Source organism: Pseudopipra pipra, chromosome 5, assembly GCF_036250125.1.
Source record: "Pseudopipra pipra isolate bDixPip1 chromosome 5, bDixPip1.hap1, whole genome shotgun sequence".
NCBI classification, from domain to species: Eukaryota; Metazoa; Chordata; class Aves; order Passeriformes; family Pipridae; genus Pseudopipra; species Pseudopipra pipra.
The window spans coordinates 63548232-63566538 of NC_087553.1; the positions used below are offsets into that span (position 1 = coordinate 63548232).

At 37.2% G+C, this 18307-nt stretch overlaps 1 protein-coding gene across 2 annotated transcripts in view; it reads left to right on the forward strand.

Moving 5' to 3' along the window:
* Positions 1–18021, forward strand: part of PTPN12 (protein tyrosine phosphatase non-receptor type 12) — a 70269-nt gene extending 52248 nt beyond the window's left edge. Inside the window, exons 12-18 of one of the 2 annotated variants that reach the window (XM_064656405.1) lie at positions 1327–1412; positions 8905–9857; positions 12740–12817; positions 14151–14239; positions 15196–15226; positions 16007–16123; positions 16712–18021. In XM_064656405.1, coding sequence (XP_064512475.1) covers positions 1327–1412; positions 8905–9857; positions 12740–12817; positions 14151–14239; positions 15196–15226; positions 16007–16123; positions 16712–16773 — 1416 coding nt within the window. In that variant the 3' untranslated portion in view covers positions 16774–18021. The remainder of the gene's footprint in view (positions 1–1326; positions 1413–8904; positions 9858–12739; positions 12818–14150; positions 14240–15195; positions 15227–16006; positions 16124–16711) is intronic. The other variant, XM_064656406.1, reaches the window with a different exon arrangement.
* The last annotated feature ends 286 nt before the right edge of the window (positions 18022–18307 follow it).

The window sequence follows — 18307 nt, forward strand, 5'->3', positions numbered from 1 at the left end:
TTGTGCAATATTGTATTTGACAGCAAGTTAAGGGGGGAGGTTGGTGAAAAACAGTAAGAAAGATCAAAAGATTTAATTTTTTTCTTTGCAGGTAAAGCTCCACTTAGTACATTGAGGAATAGAATTTGATAATAGACTCTTCACAGTAGCCAACAGTGGTATGGTAACTTTTAAGACTAGCAATAGAAATTAAAAACTTTAAAATAATTAATCTAAATTTAAGTGAGGTTAGTTAGCTGTTGCGATAACTTACTTGTAGTTTGTCTTCCAAAGCAGAAATTACTCACTGAATTGAAATGCAACTATCACATTTGAAGCAGAAATTAACAGGGAATTCCCTTTTGTTTTGTAAGATTGAAGAAGGTCAGTCTCTGTCACCAGTCTGAGCAGGTAGCCTGGCAGATGGCAGACCCTATTGCATGAACCTGGTATTCTGCTTTGCAATGTATTACACTGATTTGGGATGTTTGTTGTTCTTTTTCAAAATTACTTTTTGAAAGAGAATTCCTACAAGAAAAGCCTTTAGGTAAAATAGGCATTAAATTAAGATAACACTAAGGTCTTCTTTGGTTTTGTTGGATCTTTGGCTGTGGCACATGTATGTCCTGGGTGGGGTGGAGAAATGAGTGTGTGAGTGGCTTTGTGGGGCTTAGCTGCCTACCAGGGCTAACCCACAACAATATTTTATATGTATATACATAGAAGTGTGTATGGATACATATATTTATAAATAAATATGTATATAAAATATATCTTATATTTATGGTCCTCCTAAAGCAAAATTAAAATCTTCATGCTTTGCTGAGTAAATTAAACTTCATTGTACACAAACGAGAGATGATTTCAAAGTGTTTTAGATCAATGCATTATATCTTACTCACTTGTCACTTTACAGTAGCTGAAATTCTCATTTTCGTACTACAGTGTAGATGAGCCTTATCTCCAGTGGAGTGATTGTAAAAGCGAAAATAATTAGACTGGAAAATAAATGCTTTCAGTATGAATAATTGGGAGAGTGTAACAAAGCTTGCTCACTACTAACCTGAAAGATCAGCTTTTGAGAATTTTCTGCAGTAGATTATTCAATTACAAGCAGAACAAAATCTTTAGTCAGAAAAATCTGAAGTTGGATACACAAGATACAGAATAATATTTTGCACTTAGTAGAGTTTTGAAAGTGATCTCTATATGATAGACAAAAATAGGTTGTGTTGTTGTATATTATTGTCAAGTATTATTATGAATCTTTGAACTTCACAGTTCAAATATTGTGTGTATCAGCTTTACAGCCATGAGTAAAAAAAAAACCCTTTTTCTTTTAATCAGGATGAAAACAATACAGAGAATGCTGTAAGTTCTTCAGATGCTGAGAAACAGGATTCTCCTCCACCAAAGCCTCCACGGACCCGCAGGTAGTTAACTATGTTAATAGACTGTTTTAAGCTGAAAGACTGAAACATTGACATGTTTCATTAATATAAAATAGAATAAAGCTACTGATACTAAAAAGATTTAAGAAAATACGTTTTTTTCTATTTATGAATAGAAATGTACATAATGCAGATAGAAATCTTGTAATTAACTACACATAGAACCTTTAATATCTTTGAGAAGTCTGTGTTTGAATATCTCAATCTTGCAATGACTATCTGTGAGTAGGTAACTACTGCTTTTGACTAGAGTATGCCAACAGAATGCTGTTCTTCTTGAGAAGAAAAATTGATCTCACCAGTCTTCTCCTACAACAGAGGAAAAAGAAAATCCTTTCTAGCTCTTAAAATGCATAGACTTAACTTTAAAAAAGCCAAAAGTAAATCGGAATCAACAGATTCATCAGCCTAAAATGGGTACCCAACCCGAGTGTTAAGAGAGCTAAATAAGCAACTCTCCTGAACTAAGTGTCCAAGTCCCCTAGCTAGTTTGTGGAAGGCTTATAGGACCTTGGCAGGTGGTCTTGCCTGTGCTACATGGCCTGTTGTTACATAAACATAAATAAGCACTTGGGTTTCCTAACGTTGTGGAATGACATAAGAAATCACCAGCCAGTTAATATTCTTACATAATAATTAGTCATAAGGAAAGTTTTATTGCTATAAAACAAAAAAAGAGAGTCATGGAAATGAGTTGGGGCTTTTTACAACCAAATGACACAGTTTGTGCTATGTAGGTAATATATTTTTTACGTTATTTAGGTTGATGGTAATGTGATTGTATTCAATTATGTAGATTAAGATGGTGACAGATGAGCTGTGTTCATGATGAGTTCCAAGCTCTTCTTGAAACTTAGTCACTGAAATTAGAATTATGATTTCTGTTCAATAGGTAATTTCCTTATTAATGTTTCTTGAAATAATCTTAGGTGCACATTGCTTTTTATAATTTTATATATTCATGTAATAATAATATATGCATAATTCATGTTTTAGCACACATCTGTCTTATCTGTATTGCATTGTTCTTTACTTGCTGCATTAAGTTAAAATCTTTTAATCTCTCCTTAAAATCCTGGTCTTTTTTGGACCTGTTTCCATAAATTCATACTTTTCCATCTGCCAGCACTGGCAGGCAGATTGGTTCCTTAGAGGTGAATAAATGGAAGCTTTTAGCAAAGCTGTTGTCTTTCTAAAATGGAGATTATTTTTGAAAAACAATTAATTACACCCCTCATGGAAGATGCTTCTGAGGAAAGACTTCATTTACTATTAGTCACATCTGCTCAGAATACCCACTAATAGAATGGTTTTTTTCTTGATGAGGGAGGTAACTTTACAAATCTGCAGCCTGATTCAGTCAGGACATAGAGCCAGGTTTTGTGTATTGTGGATGTTCTGGCATAGGTTGACATGCTTTTCCTGGGGAGGATGGGAGAGAAGAATCCATGAAAGATTCTAATGTAATCCCCGTATGGAGAAGGGAACATTTTTAGGTTGCCAGCCAAATGCGTGCTCGAGTTGTGTGTGTGCTGTCTCTAAAGAGGTTACAAGCGAGTTGCTAAAGCTACTACTTTTGAAAAGAAATAAGGCTTTTAAATTCTTTATATTCTGTGTTGTAATTGACTCTAGAGTGTGTCATTAGTAAAGCAATTTGCATTTTTTTAAGGGAAGACTTAGCAGTTGCTTTGTTTTCTAAAGCAAAAAGGGCTGCAGTGACTAACAGTGCAGAGTACTGTGGGCTGGCTTGGTTCCAGGTGAGCCTGCCCGAGATGACCCTGACTGAGCAGGAGGAAAGTTGGTTTATGTCTCCTGACCTCAGGGTGCTTGTCTGCCATAGTGCTACCAGACCAAGCCACGTTTGCTTACACAGCAAAGCTTATGATGCCTGTCAGTTTTCTGACAGCCCGAAGACTCTTTGCTGGATGAGAGGGTGACATCTCCTCTACAACCCTTTTCTCTGGCCAACCTCTCAGTAGGGGGTAGAATTGTTCTGTGAAGGTGGCTTTCTCACCTGTCTCTTCTCTGATTTGTGACATTATTGTGACGTTATCGTGACGTTGTCTCTGTATCTTCTTTAAACTTGTAGATCTCTTCCTCTTAAAGTGTTTGTGCTAAGCAAGGATGAGATGTCACTAAAGACTTTTACCATGTAAGATAGGAAGCTTACTCAGAGAGGGATAATTAATCCTTTTAGTACTTCTGTTGGCCTGGCCGTGTGTTGGGGAAGGAGTGCTACAAAGTATAACTTCTAGGCTGCTTTTATGTCTGTCTCTTCTTGGAAGTTATGAGTATCTTTAGGCTACTGATAGTAAATCCATATTAAATTGATATTTTATTTACTTAGCTCACCATGAAGCATCTAGCTATATTTGATTTGCAGGGGTTTTGGAATTGTATTGCCTTCCAATCTATTATCACCTTGTAATACTTCCATGTAATTAATATTTGCTGTACAATATATAAGCTTAGTCGTTTAGCCTAATGTCTCTCTCCATTTGATGTCAACATAAAAAATTCTAATATTATCCCTTGATTATTACAGAGGTAAACAAGAGCAACTCATGAGTGCACACATCAGCACCTTATTCTAGAAATTGCTTGGCTTTGCAGTTGATGATCACTTCTAGTGAAAGTGTCATGGTTTGAGATAGCCCCAAAATCCAATCCTCTAGTCCTAACCCCCTTCCCCATCTCAACCTAGTGTGTTTTGTCTGGAAAAAGCCCATCCCACATTAGGTTGAGATGGGGAAGGGGCTAGGACTAGAGGATTGGAATTTGGGGCTATCTCAAACCATGACAGAAAGTCACCTCGAACTGTTAAATTTCTTTGGAGGACTTGAGGGGATGCAAAGTGTTCTTTGTTAGACATATTGAACTATTTTCAGATGAAGGCAGGAAGAGTATCTTAATATCTTTAAATATTAGTCCTTGAAATAGTTGTGTATTTAGTAGTTAATTCTGAAGTATTTAGAAGAAGAGGTGGTTTATTTTAATCAGGCTTGGTTACAAAAAGTTCTTTATTTTCAGTTTATTTTCAAGTTCAAATGCAGTTTGAAATAAAAGCAGAAACTCAGACATAAACTCACAGAAAGCAAAGATGAGGTAACAGCTTTTTTTGTATGCACTGTAATGAAGAGCTACATGCTACTGTCTGAAGGAGAAAAGGTGAAATATGTAGCAGTTTAACTTCTCATCAGATTAGTTGGACTTCAGTCTAATGACAGTAAACACATTTCCAGGGTTAAGTGTTATTCTGTTTCATATCAAGCCCTGCAAACTGTCTCTGCATCTTCTGCAAAGCTAAGATTGATTGGTGTTCCATCTTAGCTGTCTGTAATTTGTGTGCCACAATTGAAAAACCAAAAAGCCTTGGTAAGTAAATTTTACTAGATAAATTCACCAGTTGGTTATTTTTATTCATTTGTTATACTTTCATATAATTTTTTAACATACAAATTATTTGTAGTACAGTTTGCGACAGCTTCGCTCACTGAGCTGCAGCTTTTCTTTCGCATGGATGGCAGTGATTTAATGCTAAAGTAGAATAATGTGGTTGTCTAGCTTCAACCTGCTTATGTTTAGATTAATTTTCCTATTTTAATTATGAGGGAGGGTGTAGAGCTTGGTATCTATTTTTGGTTGATCATAGGAGCTGCATTCCATGACCTTGGCATCACTCTCTTTTATTTGAAACACCCCATGGTATCCTGCATAGAATAACTGTGGATTACTTAAGGCTTTTTTTTCTTTTGGGCACTGGCCAAGTTTCATTTAAATCTGAATCCATGGTGCCCAGTTTTAATAATATAGCTCTTTTCCTAATGGAATTTTAAAACATTCTAAAAATTTATAATGCATTGCAGAAAAAGCAAAAATAATGTTGCTATCACTTCATTTTAGTTTTGCCTTTTTTCATGTGTACGTTTTTGGTGGAAAGCTGTGGGAGGGCTTTTCTTTTTTTTTTTAAACAAATTGCAGTACTTTTGACAAACTGTTATTATGACAAATAATTTTAAAAAGTCATTATCACGTAAATCATGGTTTACCTGACACCTCAGAAACCTTTGGCACCAGGGCAGTGCATCAGCTGCTCAGGCTGTGTGGCAATAAAAGGGTACAAAACAGCTGCCCTGATCACCTCAGGAAATTCCATATCCAGTTGTGTATGAGGAAGTGTGAAGGTAGTCGCATTCCAAGATGGTTAGTAGCAGTGAAGAGACACTTCAAGGCTGTGTCATGACAAAGCTTTCTATCTCTTTAGTTCACAGTGGGATTTTACAAATGTACGTGTGAAATGCTTGCTTTTGCAATATATAAAAGCAATACAGGATTTATTTAAAGGTCTAATACAGGAGAGCTTAATTCTCTTTCTTGACTGGCCTGGCTTTCTTTGATTCACTGGCTCTTTTCTATCTCAGTATCCTCTTTCATGAACTTTCTATTAGTTTCGTGGTATTTTAAGTCAAGCTGGTTTTACTGTCTCCTGTTGTTCGTAACAGTATTAGTAGTTCATCTTCAGATAATTTTCTGCCTCTGGGGGGAGAAGTGTCTGTGGAGCATAGCTGTCGAAGGACATGCCCAAAGAATGCATTATGCAGCAGCACAAAATGCCCAAGATTGTCTGGCAAGAGTTTTAGAAAAAGCTACTGCCAAACAGAGACCTTCTGAATGTGTACATATCCTAATACTTCTGCTGTGTGGAAACAAACAAAAGCATTATTTGCAATGCAGAACATGTGAAATAATAATGTTAAAATGTCAGTAAAATGGAAAAAATTTTACCTGTTGGCATCTGTTTCCATATTTAAAGAGAAAAACTACATTAGGATGCTATTTGGGCATCTTGATTTCTGAGGACAGATATCCTTCAATATTAATAAGGGAAAGAATGATTTTGGCAAATAATTTCTCATTTGATTGCTGTAAGCTCCTATTTAAGAGTGAAGGAATGACATCTAACTTTAAATATAATGGAGAACACTGTAGTAGTTCTGTTGAGCTGTGTACAGGGAAGCTGTTTAATCAACTTTTAGGTTGCTGATTTATGCAGCATTTCCCGTGTCATCAGCTCTATGGATACATGTGAGGGAACAGTTTGTATGCATGTGGGTCTCTGTTTACTAATGAATCAAAGGGAGTAGAGTGATTTCATTGAACAGTAATTGGTGAAGAACTTAATGAATTTTGACTGGTATTGTGGGCCTGTAGCCTTGTCATATCTACTTTAATGCTAATTTGCTCCTTTAGCTAATTGTAATGCTTAATGTTATGTCTGTACCAGATAAGAAATTAGTTTTGGTGATTGCATGTATAACTCTGGGTCAGGAAAATGAGGTCAATAAGGGAAAACCATTATTTTCAGTAGGAGGATTTAGTAGAGATTACTGATGAGCATCACTGCTGCTAAAGGGGGCATGTAAACATTTGTGCAAGTGCACTCTCTCTCCCTCTCCATGTCCCCCTCCCCCATTCAGAACTGAGGAGAGAAATCCAAGAGGAGGGAATTCTCCTGTCCTTAGAGTGTACTAAATTGGAGCACAACTTACATCCCCCCTTTCCCTGTCTTTTCTTTACTAATTCAAGCAAACAACTTAGTCTCGAGCTTATTCATTTTTCAACAACATCTAGAGGCAAAAGTTCCCAAGTTACTTCTGTTAAATTGCTTTGATGTGCTTTGTATTCCTCCTGTTTTAATGTAAAGAAAAATAGTGATATACAAGCACAGGGAGGAAAGAAGGAGAAGAAATTTGAGGCCCAACTCTTTGTGACAGGAATCAAGCAGATAATGAAAGAGGTCACTCGGGAGAACTGCAAAGGGATTTGGGATTTTTCAGATACAAAGATACAGTAACTTTTAGAAGATAATTTGGAAGCTGTGAAGCTTGCAGTACTTCTGGGGATTGGGATTTTCGTAAACTGAGAATCCAAACAGTTCTCTTTAGTATGGAATCCTTTCTAAGGATTTTAGTTCTTCAACCCATACTGCTGTAGCTTGGTGCTAGTGAAGTCACAGGGATGAAACATGTGCTGTAGCCTGTCCCAGGTCAGATATGCTTTTAGTTCTGTACAAGACTCAAGCATGAGGCAGTCCCCTGGGGTTATTTTGTTTTGTTTTTCTGAAGGTCATGGTGGTCTCAAGAATTTGCACTTGGTGAATCCATTTTAGGCCTGGTTTGGAAGCAGGGGAGCAAATCAGTTTGTATCACTTTGACTTTGTGATGTGACATGCAGACAAGTAATGAGAGCCTGTCTGATGCCTTTCTCTTGTAGACAGGCAGAAATTCTTGTGCCATTGTGTGGTCCTTCACATGCTGGAGTGCCCAAAGCTAGATGGGATACTCCAAGTGGGGTCTCATGGTAGAGGGGTAGAATCACCTCCCTCAACCTGCTGCCCATGCTGCTGGGGATGCAGCCCCGGATACAATCGGCTCTCTGGGCACATTTCCGGCTCACATCCAACCTCTCACCCACCAGCACCCCCAAGTCCTTCTCCACAGGACTGCTCTCAATCCCTTCAGCCCCAAGCCTGTGTTGATACCAGGGGTTTGCTCTGGCCCAGGTGCAGCACCCTGCACTTGGCCTTGTTGAACCTTGTGAGGTTCCCATGGCCCCACTTCTTGAGTGTGTCCAGGTCCTTCTGTTTTTTTAAAAGCTCTGAATGAAAATTATAAAAATACCTAATTTCCTGTTTGTAGACAAAACTTTTGTCAGTTATGCTAAATGCTTATAGTCAATTACCCTGCATCTAATCTGAAAGTAGAATGACCATATGCTTGAAGAGCTTCTCCTTTTAAGTAGCTTGAGATGAACTGCAATTGTAAGTGCTGTGGTCTCACTGATATGCACTGTATATATTTAGATCATATATATTCTACTGTGAGTGGTCTTTATACTGTATGCACCTCATGTCAGCTAACCTTGGTCTGCATCATTAGCCTTACAACTATTCACAGACTATTAAATACAGCAATATAAAAATAAAATCCTCCTGGGTATATGCAGAAAAATAAAAATGAAGGAAGATACTCAGTATCAAGTGGGCTGTAAGGATTTTTTTTTTGAAAGAATTTTTTCTTGGCTTTATTGAAATTTAAATTCCATGTGTCAAGTTTCTCTGAGCTACTTCAGAAGGAAAAAAGTAGTGAAATGCTGCCACAAGAGGGCCTGTCTTACAGCATCTTTGAAAAAATGCTTCTGGGAAAGGATGTGAGCAATCTTTGAACTATCAGTGAGGATTAGCTGTGGCCTGAATGCATGTCTTTGTGATGTTCTGAAAGATGTTTTGAGTGTGTTGACTTAGTTCTTACCTACCCCATTAGTCATATTCTGTAACCATTGTCTATATGCACTGGAAGCTCTGTGTGGAGTTTGGTATTGGTACGAAAGCATTACTGCTGCAGAGGAAGATAGCTACCTAAAATCTTGTCAAAATACAGAAAACTTAGACAATTGTGTTTTGTTTCTTTTGCAGTTGCCTTGTAGAAGGAGATGCTAAAGAAGAAATCTTGCAGCCTCCAGAGCCTTTGCCAGTACCACCAATCTTAACACCATCTCCCCCATCAGCTTATCCAACAGTCACTACGGTGTGGCAGGACAATGATAGATACCATCCAAAGCCAGTTTTGCACATGGTTTCATCAGAGCATTCAACAGACCTCAACGAGAATTATAATAAGTCAACAGAACATTCAGGGAAGAACGAACCCAGCGAACGTGCAGAGAAGAGGCTGGAGCGCAACTTAAGTTTTGAGATCAAGAAGGTACCTCTTCAGGAGGGACCACGAAGCTTTGATGGGAACTCCCTGTTGAACAGGGGACATGCAATTAAAATTAAGCCTGTGTCATCCTCTGTAATTGATAAGAGCTTTAAGCCACAGGAACAGATTTCAGGGGATTCATTTGTAGATGCTTCTCAAAACTCACGTGTGGAATACAATGTGCCACAGTCTAATACAGCCTTAATACCTTCACCAGAAAGTCAGCAGGTGTCTGATACACCACCAAGACCAGACCGTCTGCCTCTGACAGAAAAGGGACATGCCACGTGGTCACTACATGGGCCTGAAAGTGCACTGTGTACGTCAGCGTCTGGAGACACATCTTCAGACACCTTGTGTCACGGTGTTAAAACTCTCTCTCTAGCATCAAACACCACAGTTGAACATCCTTCCAGTGATAATGTTGATCATACCCCTATTTCTGTCCGAGCACCCCTCTGTTTTACTAATCCTCTCCATTCAGATGATTCTGACACGGAGGTGAACTTTGATGGAGCCGTGAGCAAAAGCGCATCTAACGTGTCAACCGCAAGTGCCACAGTCTCTGCTGCCACTAGTACTGAAAACATTTCTGCCAGGAAAGTATTGCCAATGTCTATTGCTAGGCAAGACTTAACAGCTGTAACGTTTTCTGAAGATGGCAAAGGTAGGTTTCATTGAGGTTCAGAATTGCTACATTTTAACCTACCTGCATCTGTAGAGATGGACAAAATAAATTGCTTTTCAGTGCAATTTTCTAAATGTGAATTGAATCAGTGCAGTGTGGCAGCTTCAGAGAGGGCACAACACTTTTCCTGCCAACTTTCAGTTTGCATGTGAACTATTTTTGTTATAAAGTACTACAGACCTTGATTAGCTGCTTCAAAAGCTTTATTGTGAGCGTTTATTTGATGCTTTATTTATAATGTGTTCTTATTTGTAGGTTTCTGTGTTATTGGTTGGCACATTTTTTTCTCAACTCCTAGTTTCATGAAAATGTCTATAATAATGGAGGTTTGACTAGTCAAAGTATTTTCAACGGACTTGTCCAAATACAGAACAAATTCATGCTTACTGGTTGATGTGCTGTTCCTAAAAATGTAGATGTAACCTCATTCACCGTGATGGTCTTTGAACTTGCTCATGATTTGGATCTTGCATTTTAATAGCATTGTAAATATTTAACTGTGCTTTCCTCTTTTTCTGTACGTGGCCGGGGTAGACAAGCTAATATTGCCGTTCATCTAAAAATCCAAGTTATGCTTTCTTAGTGGTTTGAAAATTATTTAGTGGCTTTTAATCTTTTACAACTTTTTTAAATTTTTTTTGTGAAAGGGAAGTTTGCAAGCTACAACATTGTTTGTCAAAGGCAAAAGGGTCCCAAAACATGCAGATGCAGATTTCAGTCAGGCTGGCACACTTAGATCAGATGGAGGACAGAGCTGGGAAGAAGAGATTAGGCCTCAATAACTGCTTGTGCAAAGGCTGTGGAGCTGAAAGGAGAACGTGAGCTTCTGGATTCAGCTCAGCTTTTGTGCTTGGAGCTGCTTACAGTGATGGCCTCACCTCAGGAGTCTGTGCAGACTTCATGACTTTGAGGTGAAATGGGGCTCAGTGTATGATGTGAGGTGCAGAACCAGCTGAATTAAAAATACTGGCTTTGTGAACTAAGTTTTCACCAAAAGTCATGTATTCAGCAATGTGAACTGTTTTGCAGCCTTAAAAACAATCTATTTCTATAGATTTTTGTTACATTATGTATACAGACAGAACAATACTTGCACATACATGTATGTTTTTTAGATTGTGACACTTCAGAAATGCTCTGCAGAGCTTACGAGGCCCTTTGTCATTGTTATTTCAACTTTATTAAGTAGTCTTGCTTGGATTTGTTTTTTAGATTTACAGGCTATAGTATTTTTCCAATACTCCTTTTAGCCAGGATTTTTTTCGTCTTTCCCAGGGCAATAATTGTTTATCACTGTTTGGAAATCATTACCTCTCCATGCATCTCATTATGTAGATGCTATAAGAACATGCAAATAAAATAAGTGATATGCCATAAATGATAAAGAATGGGAGGAATGTCACTCTAGAGTTTGTTTCATGTAACTGTGTATCAGAAATGTCCTGAAATAACAGTACAGCCCTTGTGCTGCTGGTATGTTGATGATTTCACAGGAATGGATTAAAATTTTTACATTAATTTTATATCATTTATCTCTTTTTATTTAGGGTGTATCTGATCCCTTTTTGTATGATAGTGAACACTTCCCATTTTATATTCTGGTTGCAGGTCTTGTAATCCCTCTGGAACTCAAGAATATAGGGTTATATGGCTTTGCACCAGTGATTCTAAGCCCTGTTTTACAGTGACTTTCTCAATTTCATACTGCATAGGAGTCTTCTGTCTGAAGCTGGGAATATGGGTGCAATCATCGGGGAAACTTGCCTGTGAACTTACCAGCAGCCTAATTGCTTAACCATAACTGCTGGTGTGCATGATCTTACCACATGGTTAAATCCTCTTTTTAATTCAAATGAAGTGAAAAATAGTTGTACCCTGAGCTAAAAAGAAAAAAACCAAAGAGACAGAACAATAAAACAGCAACAACTCCAGAGCAGCAACAGCACCCTAAACAAAACCCTAAAAACTCACTTTCTGTTAGTGCATATCTGTACATATGGCTTTATTTTCTGGTTTTATAGAGGTCATTTCCATTAATGAAGGCTTTCTTAGGCTGTATAGTAAACTTGAGATGGAGCAGGTCTCAGAAGTCACTTGGAACACAGTGGCTTGTGCAACTTGTTGGAGTTCTGTCCCTGCAGCAGCAGGGCATGCTGGCAGGTCAAGCTCCATGGCTTCATTAGCTGAAATGTGTCTTCATATTTTTGAATCCTGTGCAGAGTACAGATGTCAGATGAGATTTCTTATGGCAGCAGCTACTTTAAATTGTTTTAAACCTTTAATTACTACTTCAGATTTTCTAGCAGGTCAGAGTGGGGCTTTTGCTGCCAGAAGAGCTTGTGTTAGTACACTCCTGAGAGGTGAGAGGGAACAGACTGGGGACAGGATGTGGTACTGGCACCAAGAGTAGCCATCTCCTCTGGCTCCTATTTACCCTTCTGGTTGATAAACCTTGCACTAGACTGTTTAACTAGGTTATATCAGTGGTGTGGAAGCTGATGGACTTGAGAAGCAAAACTGGGACCTGAAATAATGAAGAAAAAGTATTCATCAGAGTTGTTGAGGTCTTTTTCCTCCAAGTTATTTAGTCTGGAAATGTGTTTTCCTTTTCTTTGTTGCATAACACACAAACTGATCCTACTCTCTTAACGTGAACTTAGTGTTGTTAGTATGAAGTTGCTCCAGGGCATTAGTTTGGTAAAATAAAATGGTTTATAATATGAAGAGCAAACTGTTCTTTTGCTATAAGTTTTTATACCAAGTTTAGGATTATCTCATGTATCAAAAGATCAGCTTCTAGAAGTTTAGGAGGAAAATCTAAGTGTGTTTTTTAACTTATTTAAATATCATATTTGATTTAGATGCTGATGCTAGTGAAGAATCCTCTCCCCCGCTCCCAGAAAGAACACCAGAATCATTTGTATTAGCAAGTGAACAGAGTGAGTTTTTGATGTTTTGTGATAACTGGAGATAAAATGTGAAAAGCATTTCAGCATTGTATTTGAATACAATACAAATACTCTCTGCTTTTGGTTAATCTGTTGGAGCAAATTATAAAATGGAATGAAATCTAGCATGTATACTAGCTTATTTTGGGGTTTAATTTTCACAAGCTCTTGAACACAGTGAAATTATTTTTAATCTTCTGACTAAACATGCTGTTATATGACATTTAAGTAATTGGAGACTTTGATATTAATGGACCTGGTTTTCATTCTGAAGGGTATGGAAATGAGATACACTGGGGAAATGCAGTACAGTTAGGGAATTTCCCAGCTATTTTGGTTTCCTACTGCTCCCAGGTAGGGAATGGGAATGCACATGAACAGTGCTTATCTGATTCCCCTTTCTTGGGGAAAGGAAAGATGATGATGCATCATACTGCACTGCATGTAGTGAACAAGCCCAGTTTGTTCCAAGTTGAATACAGTTCACTCTTTGCCTGTATCAAAAGGGTAACTGAAAGAAAAAGCTGACACAAGTGATGTGCTTCTATTGTCATAGTTCGTTCATCAAGCTAGTAATGGCAGAATACGAGACAGATTAATTGAAATTAAGTGATAAATTAGGCTGATGCTTGGTATCTTCCAGAAAACCTAATATGATGCAGTTATTTACTGAGGCTTTTGCTTAGTGTCATTGTGAAACTCAAAAATTTTTGGCCCAAGTAGTTAATCTAGATGCTTTCAGCATAAAAACATTGAAGTTTTGTAAATGTGTCCCTTGAGCATCATAAGCATAGGTAGTTCAGAGTCAAAGTCATTCTGTGAATATTATGGACTTGCTCCTTTTCTGTGACAACACAAGAAACAAAGCTATTTCCTTAAAAAAAAAATAAATATTTCTGGGACTGGAATAACTAAAAACACTTGCATTTTGTTTGTGTTTTTGCATGATGTCTGTAAAGGACAGGTATGGCTGTCCTGACTTGTGTGTGAACTTAGGAGATCTGAAAAACACATACTGTTACGGCACAGCTGATGTAACAAAATTTCTGAAACATCCTTAAAAAAGAAGCCAATTCCCCTGTTGGTTAGGAACCCTCAAAGGAAGGCAATGAACATCCACGCTGCAAGCACTGCAGTTGTGTATTTTGAATTACATTGTGGCATTTTGCCTTATCTTGAACACTTTTCACATAAAGAGATTTTCATGTTTTTACAAGCATTTAATCTAAAAAAAATTGCTTTAGAGCACATTTCTAATGCTGTGTACTAATGCCTGATCATGGGGAGAGCTCAAGTATGTTGAGTTTGATTTAATTTTTCCTAGGCACACCCTTGCTGAAGCCAGTTGTGATTGCGCAGTCGGAGTGGAGCATATTGCGTGATCAGCATCTCCCTGAGCAAACAGCCTCCACAGTAAGTGTAGGAGACAAGTCTATACTAATCAGTTATTTCTAGTTTGATGGGGAGACACAACAAAAAGCAAAATACACACTTGTGAGAAGGTGCAGCTGTTGGTCGTCTCCAACTGGCCAGTTTTTCCTCCACCTGAGCTGCTGAACTGATGTATTAAGAGTGTGTTTTCTTTCCAAGGAAATTATCCGGTTTTCTAAGTTCAGCAATACTTTTAAGAGAAGTCATCCTTAATATACCTTAAATTATGGCCTTCAGAGTGTAAATGTGCTGCTTTTATAGAGCTTTCTGTCTACCCTTAATCAATCTTAAGTCAATTTAAACTGAAAGAGATCTGCAGTCTCTTGTCTAACCTGCTGCATGAAGCAGGGCCTAAGCCCAGGCTGACCAGCGCTTTATCCAGTTAGGTCTTAAAAACCTCCAGAGACAGACACTTGATATCACCCATTTCACTGCCTGATAAAGGTTTTCCCTAATGTCCATATTTATTTTAAACAAACCATTTTTTGCCCATCAGATTTCACTTTTCAGTCATCTAGCTTGAAGTCATCCAGCATGAACAGCTGGCAAAACTTCAAAAGCATGTAAATCTTTTTTACATTTGTGCCTTTTTTTAATGCAACCCAAATACCTCACTTCAAAATAACAAAAAACATAGATGTGAGTTTTCAGGGGCTATAAACGTAGTATGAGAACTAATCTACCTAATTTTGCAAATGATTTGTAGTGTCATATTTTCAAATTTTTATTAAATGCTAAGTAAGGTTCTAATTGTAGATTTTCTTATTGACTACTGTAGCATTTTTGTCAGCGTTGAAGCGAGCCAAAAATGTGAAGGAAAATAGGTATTTCCACAAATGTACGTTTTTGGAGGTGTTTTCATAATCTTAAATCTTTTATTTTCTTTTAGTGTTTTGCAAGTGGTTTATATAATTATTTTATATATCTCTCATTAACAGAGTTTGAAAACAACTTCACCTCTACTACCTGGTAAGTAGTGGAAAAACTTTTCTAATTTTTTTTTCCAAAATATGTTTTTCCTACTGAACAAAAATTTGCTTTTGCTCTGAAGATATCTAAGTAGATTGTCAAAACACTAGCTTTTCTGAAAAGGCCTTCTATTTTTAAACTGTATATGTATGTTGCATATTTATCCAAGTCTTTAGTTTTTGTTCTTCTGAAAAGGCTTCGATAGGAAGTGTGGTCTACCAGCTGACATTTAACTTTGCAGCAACCTGCTTCAGCTGTAACCTGATTGTCTGCATGTTTCTTCTGTATCTGCTTGAATGGGCTTGTACTGTCCACTTGGAGCTGCCTGTTAAATACCTGGCAGTTTATTTTAAAATAAATTAGTTTAGGAAATATTACAGATTTGCTACTAGAGTGGTTATACAAGTAATGCAACACATACTTACCTATCATGTCTAAGCACCTTTAGCTTAGAAAGAACATGAACAGATGCATTTATGTTGATGCATTAAATGACATCTTGTGGGTTTTTGCTATAAATAGATGCTATGTGGGATTTCAAATATCCATGCAAACTGTAAGACAAAACAGTAATCCAGATTTGGCAAGCAGGAATGTGTCACTGTCATTGAACATTTGCTTCATAAACAGTTTTGAGGTATCATTTTTAAGAAATGGGAAATTGGCTTTTAAAGCTTTATTTTTGTAAATTATATTTGATGCCAGTTGTTTTCTGGACTTCAATTACAAGTGGCATTGCCACAGCGGTGACCAAGTGATTGTGGTCTGTGTGTTTTCCAGATCATCCTGAAAGAAGCAACAAAACACCAACTGACATTTTACCTCAGATTTCTTTTTCCGGTTCCACTGATACAAGAGGTCAAATTTCAGAATTTCCTGCAGAAGTAACAGATATTGGTAATTACAATTCATTCAAAACATAATCACTAGATGAATTAAACAGAGGATTCATTAACGGTATTAATTTGGATTAATGCTACTACCATCTCCCTCCAGCTCAGTGAGATGCAGACAAATAAGCCTGTCTTGTCTCTTCAGCATTGCTGAAGGAATTTTTCCCAGAATCAATGACTGAATAATTCCTCACTTCATTTTTTTCAGAGTGTCTAAAATATAGAATATGTCAAATGGGATATAATGTCTCTAGAGCACTGAAAACTTTTGGAAATAATACCTGGTAACTGCTTTGGTGTGCATAGAAGGAGAAAAGAAAGATAACAAGGGCTATAATACTGTATTTACTGATAAATACTTTCCAGTGAGGTTTAAATAGTGAACTATAATGATATACAAATTCCTCGTATTTCTATTTCCTGTGGCCATAGTGCCTTTAGAACTCATACTACAAAGTTGTTTTCTAGCCCTGAGAATAAACCTGTTCTGTAAGAGCTGGAGCAAGTCTTAGTGATCCTTCTGACTGCTGCCAGCATTTGTGAGCCTGTGTTGTCTGAGTGGACAGAATATTAAATACATTTCTTTCCTTAGGTTTTGGTAACCGCTGTGCAAAGCCCAGAGGACCAAGAGAGCCACCCTCAGAATGGACATGATCCAAGAACGAATGGACATACTATCATTAAGTTCTACTGGAAAACTCAAGTGCCACTGAGAACTAGAAAAATAGTATTCCACTTTTCTGGGGGGCAACTAACACAGAGCAGTGTAGATCTAACTATCCATGGTACACTCTTTGCAGTACATCCCACGCAAAACCTGACACATGGTTCACAACAGTGGATTCCAGTATTACAACTTAACTTTTTGCTGGGGCCATCTACCTGCCTTACTACACTTAGGAGAAAGTATTAATACGATTTATTTTGTAACTTCAAGTATTATTGCCTTAATGTCTTTTAACCCTGTTACACGCTGCTTGTAGACATATGTTAATATAGTAATACTTTTGACAGATTGTGTTTATGGACTACTTTTTGCTAACGTTTGAGTACCATGTATGCATTATTTTGTATATGTACAGGGCAAGTAAGTATATAATTTGATAAAGTTGCAATCATAAAATATTAACAGAAGATGTAAGAAATCTCTGCATGATCTAAATTTTTGTGTACCTTATTTGTAAATTATTTGCCCTGAAGTTTTAGAAAATAGTTTCTGGGGTTTTTTACAAAAATTGCTGGACACACACAGCCAGAATTGCAGGTTAGCAGAGATAAAGATTGTAATACATTTTGTAAATTGTAAGCAAAAGGTTATTTTTATATTATATACTGTTTAATTGTCAGACCTAATTTGTTCTGGTTTTCATCTAGTCATGGAGATTCAGTAAGTGCCTTGGAACAGTATTGAATTCTCTTAGCCTGTATATGTTACTTCAGTGTTTTGAGTTCATCTGGAACTAGATTATCAAAAATATTTGTACGTTTCTTAGTATATTTGAGCTGAGAGTAAAAGAGAAACCATTTTGCATAATCAACACTCCTTAGTTTTCATTTTAGTGTTTCATCAGTTGCAATCTTTAGAAAATTCATCTCTATCACCTTTCTGTATAGTAGGATTTTACAGGTTTAATATGGCGTGTTTCTGATTTGGGAAAACCAGAACATACTGGTAAAAGGACTGTTTCAATACCACTGTCTTCTCTTACAGATGGGGAATACCATTTTTGTTGTTCAACGACTGTGTATGTAAGAAAGCAACTTATATGAAGGTTCACCTGGAGCCCTTGCAGCTACACTGTATCTTGGCAATATATTACGTCAAGAGTTAATCCTTATAAGGATTCCTTTATTAAACTTTTCTGTAATACAATCTTTAAATTAAAGAAAGAAAAAATCTCATTATGGGTGTTTTTACTCTTAGGAAAGAAAACTGTGTTCGGAAGTGAAGTGAAACAGAGTGAAGTGTGGCAGTCTGGCTTTGCTTGTAGATCTTGTACTTGAACAAAATACTGACACTCAGGACCTTAGTTTTAGTAACTGCTTTAGAAGTTCTGGCCAGCAATAATGCCAGAGAAGCAGAGAAGGGTGTTTTGAGGAAAAGTGTTCATTTTAGGTAGTGAAACTATTAGTCTGGACTTTAGCCATGGAAACATTATGTCAAATTTACTACTTGTACATTTAGGGC